Here is a 13,667-nt window from a genome sequence, read left to right on the forward strand (position 1 = left end):
TTTGTCTGTGAAGGAGCACAGCTCGGCCTACGAAAGGGAGGTGCATAATTCCTTCATCAGCCTGGGCAGTGATTGGATTATAATCATTTCTGTATCTTGCACTCGGGGCAAGTGTTGGTTGGGATGATGGTAGAATAAATTACCAGGGACTCCATCTGCCGAAATATCATTCAGGTAGTTGAGTGCTTTCACAGACAACAGTTTTGAGATTAAATTTAATGATATTTAGTTATGAAAACATTTGCGATATTAAAATTTGTGATATAATAACAAAGTGCTTATTAATGCATTCAAAAGCAAGATCTGATGTACCATAATTTCAAACTAGTCAGAAGTGTATACAATATTTTGGGATGTAAGTAACCACATAATGCTATCAAAGACTTTCTCTGATTTCTACTGAGACTGAGTGACGGGTTCTGCTAATATTTACCTAGTTTGTTACTCATATTCATAACTGAAGAAATTCTCCTTTTTAAGTAGACGTTAGTGAAAAAAAATTAAAGATGTAATTTTTACACTTATCCAAGTTCCATTCTTGAATCCTGTAGAAGGATGCCCTGGGGATCCAGGACCCCTGACTGAAATCCCTTGGTCTCCAGGCCGGTGGGCGTTGGTGCTGGTCGGGACTGGTGCTGACTACAAAGGGGTATGGAGGATGATAGAACTGTTCAGTCTTGGATATGATGGTAGTTAAAGTACTATTTATTTTTATCAAAAACGAGGAATGCCACATATGAAAGTTAGAACTCAAAGAGAGAGAGAGGGAGGGAGAAAAGAAAGGAGGGAGGAAGATGGAGAAATGGAAAAGGAGAAAGAGTGGTTATGACTTGAATATTGCTGCTAATAGAAGCAGCCACTGTAAACTGTCCACAATTATCCACTGCTTTCTTAAGAGGCAGTGTGGTGATAACGGTCAAGGAAAAGGACTCTGGAACGAACCTCCCAGAGTTCAAATCCTGGCTCTGCCGGTTAATGGCTGTGACCCAGGGCAAGTTACATGACATCGCTCTGTCTCAGTTTTATCATCTTTAAAATGAAGATGGTAATAAGTCTGCCTACCTCATATGATTATTTGGGGATTAAATGGGTTAATATATTTAAAGTTGCTTATTAGAATAGTGCCTGGCGTATATTAAGCACTATAATGTCATCTAATATTTAGAAATGCTTGAGGAAGAGGCCAAGGTCATAAAGAAGAGCTCAGTCAATGCCAGGGTTTACATCAGCAATCATAGAAAGACTGTTCAGTCAGGAGAAGTTAGTCATTAACAAAAAATGTCCATGTTTATGTGTTCAGAAGACACATCGGCTTACTTGTTAATATTCTTCTAAATGCATTTGCAACTTCTGTTTTGTTTTTTTTTTTTTTGTTTTTTTTTTTTTTTTTTTTTTTTTTGCTTTTGGCTCTGCCTGCACCTCACCTCTCAGATGTATCAACTCCCAACATCCTCTTCCTTTTCCAAATAACTTCCCCTGCTGGCCCACCTCACATGCTGTGTTCCCAGAGGACAAAGCCAGTGCATTTTTTGCAACATTTGCAAATGAAAATCATACCCATAATAAAGGCTCCAGGTCTCCTATAAAACCCTGGTTGACTTAACGATGAATACTTAGGTTTAGGTTGTTAATTATGATTGATATTTAGTATCATTCAGATAGTCTCTAAAACTGTGTTGGATATTTACAACATGGCAAAACGTTCACCTGCCAAGTCTCTTAACAGAACCCTGCTGGGATTTTAGTCTTGGGGTGTTTTACCACTAGGAGCATAGTTTGTGAGCTTTCAAATCATCTACAAGTGAAGAATTTATTGAAAATAGGTTTCTATGACATATACCCAGGCAACAGCCCATTTATCTGGAGAACCAGAAACTAGGGAATCATGGACACCTAAAATCATGAAATAACCCAAAAACTTCATTTGAAGTAGTTAAAACTGGGACACCTGAGTGGCTCGGCCGGTTAACATCCGACTTCAGCTCATGTCATGATGTCACAGTTGGTGGGTTCGAGCCCCACGTCAGGCTCTGCGCTGACAGCTGAGTGCCTGGAACCTGCTTCGGATTCTGTGTCTCCCTCTCTCTGTGTCCTGTGCCCCTGCCCCCACCCTCCACCCCTGTTCATTCTCTCTCTCTCTCTCTCAAAAATAAACAAACAAGCAAACAAACAAACATTTAAAAAAATAATAGTTTCAACCTTCTTCAGTAAGCCTTAAAGGCTTAAAGCCTTAAAGGCAATTTATAATGAGAAAGGATGGGAGATCACCACAGCAACTTCTTTTTAACGTCAGTAAAAATATAGACAGCCAGTTCTTATTTTTTGTGGTAGTTAGGTTGTAGAAAGTTGCCTTGAGTACCAAATTAGCAAATGCTGAACCAGCTCCTAGGGGAAATATAGGGTTAGACTCTGATGAATCTCTGGTCACAACATCCTCATCAGCCAATCAATACATAACCTTGTTTTATGTGTGTTTCTGTTTGAAGACACTTTATTTACTGTATATTGTGGTTCCATTAACATTGAACTCATAGCCAACAGAACTGGAGCTTATGCCTAAATGAAACTTATCCAATACACCCATTTTCTGAATAAGGCACATCGCAGTTTTCTTATGCTTAGGAACTCTCACCAGCATTTCAGGGCTATGCTTTGGGACCATTTAAAACAGCAAAGTCATGGGGCACCTGGGTGGCTCAGTCGGCTAAGCGTCCGACTTCAGCTCAGGTCATGATCTCACAGTTCGTGGGTTCGAGCCCTGCGTCAGGCTCTGTGCTGACAGCTCAGAGCCTGGAGCCTGTTTCCGATTCTGTGTCTCCCTCTCTCTCTGACCCTCCCCCGTTCATGCTCTATCTCTCTCTGTCTCAAAAATAAATAAACATTAAAAAAATTTTTTTGAAACAGCAAAGTCACCAACAAAAAGCCCAAAAGTGCAAAAAACACAGTGCTAAAAAAGACCATGTAAAGGACACTGGTTTACGGTCTGTGCACTGAAACAAGAAGGCAGGGTGTCATCTTGTTTGACCTTAGCTAAGGCCTCGCTCCGAGGGTGACTCACGTTTTTTGCCCCTCCGTACGTGTCTGAGAATGACTGCAAATGCAGCACAAGTTTGATCTTGGGGTGGCGAGTAAATTTTAGCAAGTAGACGAATTTGCAAATATGGAATGCATGAAGAACGAAGATCGATTCTATTCATAAGAAAAAGAACAAAAAAGAACCTATGTGGTCTGTTCCTCCATTCCCAAACACCATTAGCTAAGTATAGAACGTACATTGGATAAATTTATGCCCAGTGAATCATATGCCTGTGCCAGAGTGCAACCCTTCCTGGCTCAAAGCCCACCCATCTCTCCATCACAGAGCCTCCAGAACTTCGTTAGGGGTGAGCAGACTCCAGCCTGTGGGCCACATCCCGCACACTGTGTTTTGGTATGGTCCCAAGCTAAGAAAGGGTTTTTTTTCTCTTTTACTAGGGAAGACCATTTCTTGGCCTTTGAAAATTATATGAAATTTAAATGTTGGTGTCCAGAGGTGACGTTGTATTGGAACACAGCCCACACCCATTTGTGTTTGCACTGTCAATGACTGCTTTCATGTAATGAGCCAGTGGTATACATCTGCCACAGAACTGTGCGGTCCCCAGAGCTGAAAAGATTTCCTGTCTGGTTCTTTATAGAAAAGTTTAATGACCAGTGATCTAAAACAGTGCTAGTGGTCACAACGTAGGGTCTTCCACAGGCAGCTAAAAGCTCTGTGTGGCAATAAAACTTTATCTAGTAGAGGAGGAGTAAGTTTTAGGCAACAGAAAAGAGGGTTTTCCCTTCCTCCGTCCCATGTCCTCCTTTTCAGACAAGGTTAGATTTCAAATCACTGTTAATGAAATGATTCAAGGATTTACCTCACATGTTGAAGCAAACTAGAATCTATCAGGCCATTCCTGTGAACAAATCTGTTGAAACTGATTTAAATGTAAGTGGCAGAAATTCATCAAGGAGAAGAAAAAATGATGACACCAATCTTTTTGTGTTAGAATTATGCACTGAAATTCCAGGATCTTTGTTTCCTGTCAATTCAGAGAGTACAATTCATTTTATTTTGTCTTTAGTTGGAGTTTGCCTAGCTGAAAGTTATCTTAGAGATCATTTAGACCCAGACAATGCAAGAGAATTTTCTTCATGGTTGGGCATGATCTATGTCTGTGTTATCCAGTATGCTAGCTACTAACGCACATGGCTGTTGAGCATTTTAAATGTGGCTGGTATGACTGGGAAACGGAATTTTTAATTTTGGTTCAGTTTTAATAAAGCTGAAATAACCACATGCACCTTATAAACAGGTTGTATTCAGATTCGGTATCCCAAACTGGCCAGCAAAATTACCTGAAGTTTGCCTTGAATAGGGTTTTTTTTTTTTTTTTTTTTTTTTTTTTTCAACATTTATTTATTTTTGCGACAGAGAGAGACAGAGCATGAACGGGGGAGGGGCAGAGAGAGAGGGAGACACAGAATCGGAAACAGGCTCCAGGCTCTGAGCCATCAGCCCAGAGCCTGACGCGGGGCTCGAACTCCCGGACCGCGAGATCGTGACCTGGCTGAAGTCGGACGCTCAACCGACTGCGCCACCCAGGCGCCCCTTGAATAGGGTTTTTAAGGAGTTTGGACTTGTTGCCAACACTTAAAGATTAGGGGTTTTTATATAAAGGCCCCACTTCTGACTTCTTAGGGGAAATTGATGTATCTGGAGACACCAGGGATGCCCTTTCTGGACAGGACGTGGGATCTCCAGTCCCCACTGCTCTCTGTTGTCTTATACTTAGCCTGCTACATCATTATCATTACCTTCTTGGTCTCTCTTGGCATATGAATGTGCAATTGCTCATCTGATTCAACCCCCAAGTTTTCATATGGGAAACTACAGCCCAGAGATAGTAAGTGCCTTACCCGAAGTCATTTGGTAATTAGTGGTTGGACTCACCTCAGAACCCAGGCCCCTGGGCGGTGCTCTCTGTACTCCAGGGCTCTGATTGAAATCTCTGGGTATGGATGTGCAGTGGGACAGGGGGGTACCATGGGTGTGTCTGAGCTGCACTCACAAGCTTCATCCTCCACTGGTTCCAGGCCATGGAGGGGTTGGACATTGGGTGAGGGAGGTCTCTGCTTTCCTCCCAACTGGGCTGACTCAGTGAGAGTCACAATGGGCAGTGAGGGCGTGGAAGGGATTACAGGGCTGAACTTTCCCTGGCCGTTTTCCTCTCCAGCTTCCTGTCTCATTGTTTACCTTTGACATTTCCAAAGTTGTCGGTGAGGGTGCATCTGAGAACCCATTGTTGCCTCTTATCCTCCCTTGTTTCTCTGCGGTTCCTCTGCTGTTTTGGATCCACCTTTCTTTTTCCAAAGGCCTTTTGGCTTACCTCTGAAGTCCTAGTCAATTAATTCTTGGGCCAAAATACTTACTTAGTTGCACCAAAAAAAGGTTCGAAATAGTCTTTCACAATGTGAGAGTTAAATTTTATTGGGTATTTCTCTATTCTCTTGTCCTGTTCAGGTCAGGACTAATTCAGAAAGAAGAGGTTTAGCTTAGTGACTTTGGGAACATATTTACCTGGATTTGAACATATTTACCTGCTTTGCCAGTTACCAGGTCCCTGACGTTCGGGGAAAATCCCTTAACCTCCTGGGCCTGAATTTCCTCACATGTCAAACTACCTACTTCATAGGGCTGTGGGTGAGGAATAAATCTGATAATGAATGTAAGGTAGAAAGCATGACACCTGTGACATAATGATTGCTCCATAGATGGAAAGGATGGGAGCTTTCATTTTCGCCATGTCACTTTCCATAGATTTTACATTCTTTCTCTAGAGAGGGATCCGCTGGGTTCATCAGGCCACATGCCTTCGGAAATCCCTCCCTAGCGTCACCTTGTTTATCAGCTCAGCAGATTGGGGCGCCTGAGTGGCTCCGTCGGTTAAGCGTCCGACTTCATCTCAGGTCATGATCTCACAGTTTGTGAGTTCGAACCCTGCGTCGGGCTCTGTGCTGACAGCTCGGAGCCTGGAGCCTGCTTCGGATTCTGTGTCTCCTTCCCTCTCTGCCCCTCCCCAACTTGTGCTCTGTCTCTCTCTGTCTCTCAAAAAATAAATAAATGTAGAAACAAAAAAATTTGTAAACTCAGCAGATCAACTACCTTGACTCATTTTAGCCCCAAGCATTTCTTCCCGCAGCTCATTCTCCAAGTTCTGCTCTATGCACTCTGCATGGAAATTTCCGTTTACTACTTGATTCCTGACTTAAAAAGCCCTCTTCCCACCTTTTTCCAGTGTGGAGCTGGCATTCGGATGCATCTGCCATGTTGCTTACAGGAGAATGGGCATCTGTGATTCTTGACTGCCCAGGATCTAATCCCTCTTCTTCTCATAAGAGAACCCCACCCAACTGGCCTTCAGGCTCCAGTAAGGCTGGCTGCTCCCTCAGTCTTTTCTGGTGTGAAGGTCAGACATGTGACTCAGGTCTGGCCAGTCAGAGCCAGAGAAGAAGAACTGAATGACTCATGTTGGAATTATTAGGAAACAGAATCTCTTCCCACAGGAGTTGCTAAACTAGCTGTGTGTAAGTTTGGTCCTGCGAGTGGCCACCTCTGGCTCCACTGAGAAGCCAAAGGAAGATCAACACTAAGGAAACAGAACTGGGAGACCGAGAGGGACACGGCCCAGAGCTTCAGTGCCTGAAGGCAGATACCCTTGGTCTTTCCAGATGTGTGAGCCAATAAACTCCCCCACGTTCACCATTACTGGATTTATTTATTCATGTCTGCTTTGGTTGGAGTTGGAGTTCTATCTCTGTAACTACAAGAGTTCTGCTTAAACTCTGCCCTTTCTAAATTTCCCCCCAATCCATCTCCCAGTGTATTTCCAGTTACTGTGAATCCCATTTGCTGGCTCGGAATGCCCTCTGGTTTGCAGCACGCATTTTTCCCCCAGGGTACTTTGCTCTCTGGACATTTGGGATGGTTGACTCTTTTCATTTGAGTTGTCTGCGATTATCCATTCTCTACCTCAGACAGAGATAGTAAACACTTGCAATCAAGCGTATTAGTTTTCTGTCTCTACATGACAAATTACCACAAAGCTGGTGGCTGAAACAACACATACTTCTTATCTCAGTTTCTGTGGCTGAGGAGTGTGGGCACAGCTTCACTGCGTCCTCTACCCAGGTTGATATTTAAGGTCTTGGCCGGGACTGTGATCTTGTCTGAAATTCAGGGTCTCTTCCAAAATCACTGAGTGTTGGCAGAACTCAGCTCCTGGAGGATATCTGCAGTTCCTTGTCATGTGCCGCCATCACCAAGATGGCAGTGTGTTTCTTCAAAGACAGCAGAAAATCATTTTTCCTTCCAATTTGCTAATAAGATGGAATAATAACGGGAGAGACAGCCCATCACCTTTGGTACCTAAGGTAACCTAATCAAGGTTCATCTTCTCCATATTCTCCCAGCTGAAAGCAAGTTTAAAGGTCCTAGCTACATTTAAGGGAAGGAGATTACATAGGCCGTAACGCCAGGGTGTGCAAATCATGGGAGCCATGTTAGAATTGTAGCTACCACACCACGTTTACCTCCCACCAAATGATCTAAACCCAGTTGAGAGCAGTAAGATATAGTGATGAGTAAAGTTGTCCTGCATACATGTAGATTTTTAATAAATTAGTTATAATGTATGTGTACGTGTATTTTAGGGTTGAAACAGATGGCTTCAGTGGGCTCAATAGTGCCCCCTAAAGATCTCAGGTCTTCATCCCTAGAATCTGTGAATGTAACCTTATATGGCAAAGACTTGGCAGATGTGATTAAATTAAGGTTCTTGAGCTGGGGGGATTATCCTAGATTATCTGGGTGGGCTCTCCATGCCTTCACAGGTGTCGTTACAAAAGAGAGGCAACAGGAAGTGAAAGGGACACACAGAAGACAAAGCAATGTGAAGACAGAGGTGGAGGTTAGAGTGACGTGGCCACAAGTCAAGACATGCTGGCAGGCACCAGGAGCTGGAAGATGCCAGAATGGATTCTATCCTAGAGTCTCTGCAGGGAGTGTGGCCCTGCTGATGCTTGATTTCAGCTGAGAGAAACTGAATTTGAACTTCTGACTTCCTGAACCTTAAGAGAAGAAAAGGTTGATGTGTTAAGCTGCTCATTCTGTGGTAATTTTTTTTTAATCTTTTTAATGTTTATTTATTATTGAGAGACAGAGAGAGACAGAGCATGAGCAGGGGAGGGGCAGAGAAAGGAGGAGACAGAATCCGAAGCAGCCTCCAGGCTCCGAGCTGTCAGCACAGAGCCCAACACAGGGCTCAAACTCACAAACTGTGAGATCATGACCTGAGCCGAAGTCAGATGCTTAACCCACTGAGCCACCCAGGCGCCCCCATTCTGTGGTAATTTGTTACCACAGCCACAGGAAATGAACATAATGGCCATACTGACTAAGAGTCAGGTTTGCATTTGAGGCGTTGTAGCCTATAGACAATTTAGCCAGATTTTAACCTAACTTTTAAAGTAATATTGTTTCCCATCAAGGTCCTTAGAGCACCTGTTTTGTATCTTTTGGGGTGCTTGTTTAGAAATGGGTTACTCAGAGGTGCCTGGGTGGCTCACTCAGTTAAGCGTCTGACTCTTGATTTTGGCTCAGGTCATGGTTTCACAGTTTGTGAGATCGAGCCCCAAGGTCAGCCCCACTGACAGTGCAGAGCCTGCTTGGAATTCTGTGTCTCCCTCTCTCTCTGACTCTCCCCCACTTGCACTCTCTCTCTCTCTCTCTCAAAATAAATAAAGTTAAAAAAGATAAAAAAGAAAGCAGGCGTACTTTAAAAAAGAGAGAGAAAGAAAGAAAATAAATGGGTTACTCAGGACCACCTGCTAAACAGTGTCAGTTATTAAGGGCAGACCACAAATTCGGCCTCAAGCTACTTGGTGCTACTTGGTGGTCAAAGCAAAAAGCGGTCCCCCGATCTAAAACTTTTCATATTGAATCTCCCTAGCTTTCTGATCTTTCTTTATTACTTTATTCAGCGAGGGAGTCTAATTTTCTCCTTGGGTAGCTGATTAATTCCACAGGCACTACCATCTTTTATCTGGTCTTTAATATGTCAACCAGATACCTTGAGTGTTTCTTCATTCAGCAAACATTTCTGGAGTCCCTGCAATGTACTATGAGGGATGGAGATACAATATAGACCAAAAACTCACAGTGTTTCCTCTTCTCAAAAACCACAGCCCCGTGGAAATGACATAAATTAAATAATCCCGTGAATACATGTGTAATTGCAGACTTCAGTAAGCCCGAAGAAAAGAAACACATTTCGAGGAGGTTATTCGGCATAAGCATCTTGCCTAGTCTGGGAGAATCATGGATGATTTTCTCCTGGATGTGACTTTTCAGTTGGAAGCTGAAAGTAAGTGGGAATCACCCAGGAGAAGGGGAAGAGACCAAGGTTCCATACGGAGGCAACAACGTACGATGGCCATGTGGCCAGAATGCATGGCATGTTTGAAGACTGATTGGGAAGTGGGGAAGGGGAGCAAGGTGGGACTGAAGAGATGGGCAGAGTCTGACCATGGACACACAGAAGACTCTTGAAGGAAGACCAAGCACATACAGTTAAAATGAAAACTGGGGGCATGAATCTGTTCCCCAATCTACCACATCATGTGACCGTACTTCCCTTTGGAAGCAGTGGCCCAGCCTCAAGAAGCTATTATAGGGCTTTCTCTATGTCCACTTGAGTGAGTCACTCGTATCATTGCCTGTTCGCGAAATACACATGTCTAATATTCCTTTCTTCTCCCTGGGCAGTGGTCAAGGCCTCAACAAGCTGGGAGCTGTGGATCTCAGCCTCAGTAGTAGGGAAGATTAGAAAGAGAGGTCCCCGTGCAAATCCTTGGAGGACAAAACAGCTGCCTGCAGAAAGCCAGTTGGGTCTACTTCCTGGGCACACCCTCTGCCTCAGGTGAATACTTGTGATGGTATTGAAACGCAGGCCCTTGAGATGTGCTACACGTCAAACCAATTTAATGGCAGTGTTAACCTGCAGCAACAAACAGTGTCTATTGATTCAACCCTGTTGGAGATCTAAGATTACCATTGACTTTTTCTGCCCATGGACCACTAGACTTTCATTGAAGTAACATCTTCTAATTAAAAGGGAAGCATTTTTTTTTTCCTTGCTCAAAAGCAGAACCATTTATTTTCTAAGATAAATTCTCGGCCACATACTGTAAATTTGTTGGGGGGGGGGTGGGGCATGCTTCAAGTATAGAATGGTTTTTGCTTCTCGTCTGCCCCATGGGCAGCTTTATTCTAGTGTTTATCTCTCTGTTGTTAAAGCAGTGTATTATTTCTTCCTGACTGAGGTCTTTTGAGGAGAGTATTGTGTATTTTATACAAGACGAGCTCCTGTTCTATTCAGATATGCATCTATTCCCTGTAACCACTTTTCTCCTTTGGACTCCCTCTCTATGTGAATGAAATATTGCTGTGGGATAATTTCTTGTCTCCCTGTAGATGTAGGAGCATACATGTCATGAGAAACAGTTGAAACTATTCCATATGCATGCCTCTTCCGCAGGCCAATGTCAACCTTATTGAAAAGAAACAAATCCGGTGTAATGAAAACCCCAACCATATAGGCAGAGTCAAGAAATTCCAGAAGGTTTCAAGTCCCCAAGGAAGGAGAATGGCCTTGGTAGAAACACTAAGGAGAAATCAAGCAAACAAATTTTTCTGCTCTTTGTTTCCTTTACCTCCCTGAGAAATAACAGAAGAGTCGGCACTGTTTTCTTCTTGCTGTCCTTTTCCTCTGCAATTCACAGCATATGAGATGCAGGGTTTTATTATCTTCATTCTGCTGCATCTCAAAATGCTGCCCGTCTTTGGGATGCATGGTGAATTCATCACGTTCCCTGGAGATTACTGAGGCAATCAAATCAAATGCGAAAGCTAGTGAAAGAGAAGACGAGGTGAAATCTTGATATTCCAAGCATCTTACATATTTGCCTCTGCCTTAAAGCTGCTGTTAGGATTGGATGACATTTGGGAAAGCCTGGCTATGAAGTGGGGTTATGGTGATTTGTGACTGTGTGCAGGTGAGTTTTGAGAGGGCGGGATGGTGGGAAAGTATCTGAGAAGAATCGGTGGGAGAACATGAGATGCTAACTGCCTTCAGGCCGACAGTAGGTGAGGGAAGATCTGAGGTGATGCCGAAAGATCTGATTCTAACATCAGACCGCCAGAGGTCAAATCCAGGTAGTACCTCCTGGCTGAGTCCAGGCTAGCTGAGTGATCTTGAGTATGTCACTTTGCTTCTCTGTGCCTCAGTTTCATTTACTGTTAAATGGAGATAATCAGGGTAATGTCTCCATTACAGAGCAGTTGGGAAATTAAATGAAGTTATTGTACATGTAAGTACTTGGCTCATTAGTGCCCAATAAATATACTAGCTGTTGTTTTTATTGATGTTATTGACCAGTTTCGTATGTTGATCTAGTTGGGTATCTTTAACCAGTCACTCAACGAACTTGACTCTTGTGCCCATTATATGCCAGGGACTGAGCTAGGTGTTAAGAATGTAATGAACCATTATCATAGATGACGGGAATTAGTGTAATAGAGATATGAGTATGCTACTGTAGTGGATCCAGAGAGGAGACAGGTTAACTCTGAGACTCACCTGTACTATAGAGAACCCCAGAGAAAGTTTTAGTGCCCAGAACGTATGAAGTTTCCCACTGAACTTGGAAGGTCTGGGAAGAATATGGAGTTTGTTATTGGCATTCACTCAAGTATACTTTGGCTTCCCTCCAACCCCGCCAGCACCCCAGTCCCCCCTCGCTCCAGGGCTCTCATCCCAGCCCCTTCTGTGCGAGGTCCCAAGTGGAGCATTTGATACAAAATCACGCTTTCCTGCAGTACAACGTGGATGATTGGAAAGACTCATTTCAAGTTCTAAACCTCAGATACCTTGAGTAAATTCATGGTTGGGAAGGTAGGAATGCCTGATAAGCTCACATTACAGCCTTTTGTGCTTTAGACTGAAACTTGGCCATGTGGGTTTCCCTTCAGCTTCAGCAGGGAAGAATGTTCAACAAGGGGCTCTCTTCTCTTGCTTTCTTCAAGCCACCCACCCTCATCTCTTCCCCTCCCACATCTACCCATGTTCACTCTCCTGTGCTCCCCAACTTTTTGAGTTATCCAAAGAAGGAGAAGGAAAAGGAGAGGGAGAGAAAGAAAGCAAGAAAGCAAGAAAGCAAGAAAGCAAGAAAGCAAGAAAGCAAGAAAGAAAGAAAGAAAGAAAGAAAGAAAAAAGTCAAAATCAGCTTTCTGAAAGCTGGACAATCTACATATAGTCTAACTCCAAAGACAAGCTCTTCTAGATGTCCTTTTCCTATGACATCAGTGGCCTCAGTTTATCTTCTTTTTGTTATAATTCAAAAGATGTTTTGAATCTGCATTTCAACCCAGTGAGGCAGTTAAGCCTGGGTTTTGAAACACGGCTCCATCAGTCACTGGCTGAAAAACCTTACATCATTTTCTTAACCCTCCTCCATCTCCTCTGAAAAAATGGGGTTAATAATAAAAGTACTCACTTCGCAGAGTTGTTGAGCACATGAATAAGTTAACGGATGAAAAGTGCCCAAAGTAGTGCCTGGCACGTAGTAAGCACGCAATAAATGTTAACCATTATTATTGTCATCTAGAGAGAAGTGAGATTTCTAGCTAGATCAGCAAGTGGAGAATATTCCTGCTTTATTTCTGAGCAATCAGCCACTTGTTTCTGCAACTCGACTTAAAGACAAATTTAAAAATCACTTAGTCAGGGATTTGTTTGGATTTGATATAGATGATTGTTCAAAAGCATGATCCTTGGAAATCTTCCACTTTACGGAGAGTATGTTGAAACTAGGACTTGAAGCTATTCTGTCATTAACTGGAATTTCAGTGTGAATTGTATTATAGCCACATCCCCAGATGGTTGTTCAGGATGTTGTAAATTACTCACTACTTTAGTTGTGATGGACTTCTTCAAAGTTCCCCTAGAAAGGAGTGGAAAGTCAGCTTTGGAACTGGAGACTTTGTTCAGGCAAATGTTTTTATGAAGTCAATGAGACAGAACAGTTTCTAATTCCTCATGCTTGTGACAAAGATATTTACCCTGTTGAGGGACGGAGCCCTGCATGATTCATATCCTTTGGGATGAAAAATAGAATTCAGAAATTCAGTGCTGTCAGCCCCTCCCTCCCTATCCTAGGTCTGAATGGTGTTGGTCAGGCGCATTTATAATCACCCAAGCATACCTCACTTCAGACTGAGGTGGAACAGCCAATTGTCCTTTTTGTGAGTTGAGTCATATATGTAACAAGAATTTAAAGGAGTCATAAGTTAAATCTCTTCGAGTCTATTGAAGCAACTAAACACAGGCATAGGTGGTACAATGGTGATTTACCATTGAAATACCATGCAGAAGGGTACCTGGGTGGCTTAGTCGGTTAAGCATCTGACTCTTGGTTTCAGCTCAGGTCATGATTTCGTGGCTTGTACTCTGTGTGGACAGCTCGGAGCCTGCTTGGGATTCTCTCCCTCTCTCTGCCCCTCCCCCACTCACACTGTCTGTCTCTCT

General features: G+C 43.2%; 2 protein-coding genes across 8 annotated transcripts in view; one reads left to right on the top strand and one right to left on the bottom strand.

Moving 5' to 3' along the window:
• The window catches only part of LOC147583550 (uncharacterized), a 49,823-nt gene extending 44,513 nt beyond the window's left edge, over positions 1 to 5,310 (bottom strand). The window contains exons 1-2 of one of the 2 annotated variants that reach the window (XR_015241932.1): positions 4,976 to 5,310; positions 2,824 to 3,189 (exon numbers count right to left, since the gene is read on the bottom strand). Coding sequence is in view for 1 of the 2 variants with exons in the window: in XM_086681202.1 (XP_086537328.1) it covers positions 4,976 to 5,271 (296 nt within the window). In the remaining variant the exon portion in view is untranslated. Of the gene's footprint in view, positions 1 to 2,823; positions 3,190 to 4,975 lie in introns of those variants that run through there. The other variant, XM_086681202.1, reaches the window with a different exon arrangement.
• FRMD4B (FERM domain containing 4B) overlaps positions 1 to 13,667 on the top strand; it is a 425,720-nt gene that overhangs the window by 214,682 nt on the left and 197,371 nt on the right. The window lies entirely within an intron of this gene.

The sequence above is a fragment of the Puma concolor genome, chromosome A2 (genome assembly GCF_028749965.1).
Source record: "Puma concolor isolate L17-30 chromosome A2, mPumCon1.1.hap2, whole genome shotgun sequence".
Classification (NCBI taxonomy): domain Eukaryota; kingdom Metazoa; phylum Chordata; class Mammalia; order Carnivora; family Felidae; genus Puma; species Puma concolor.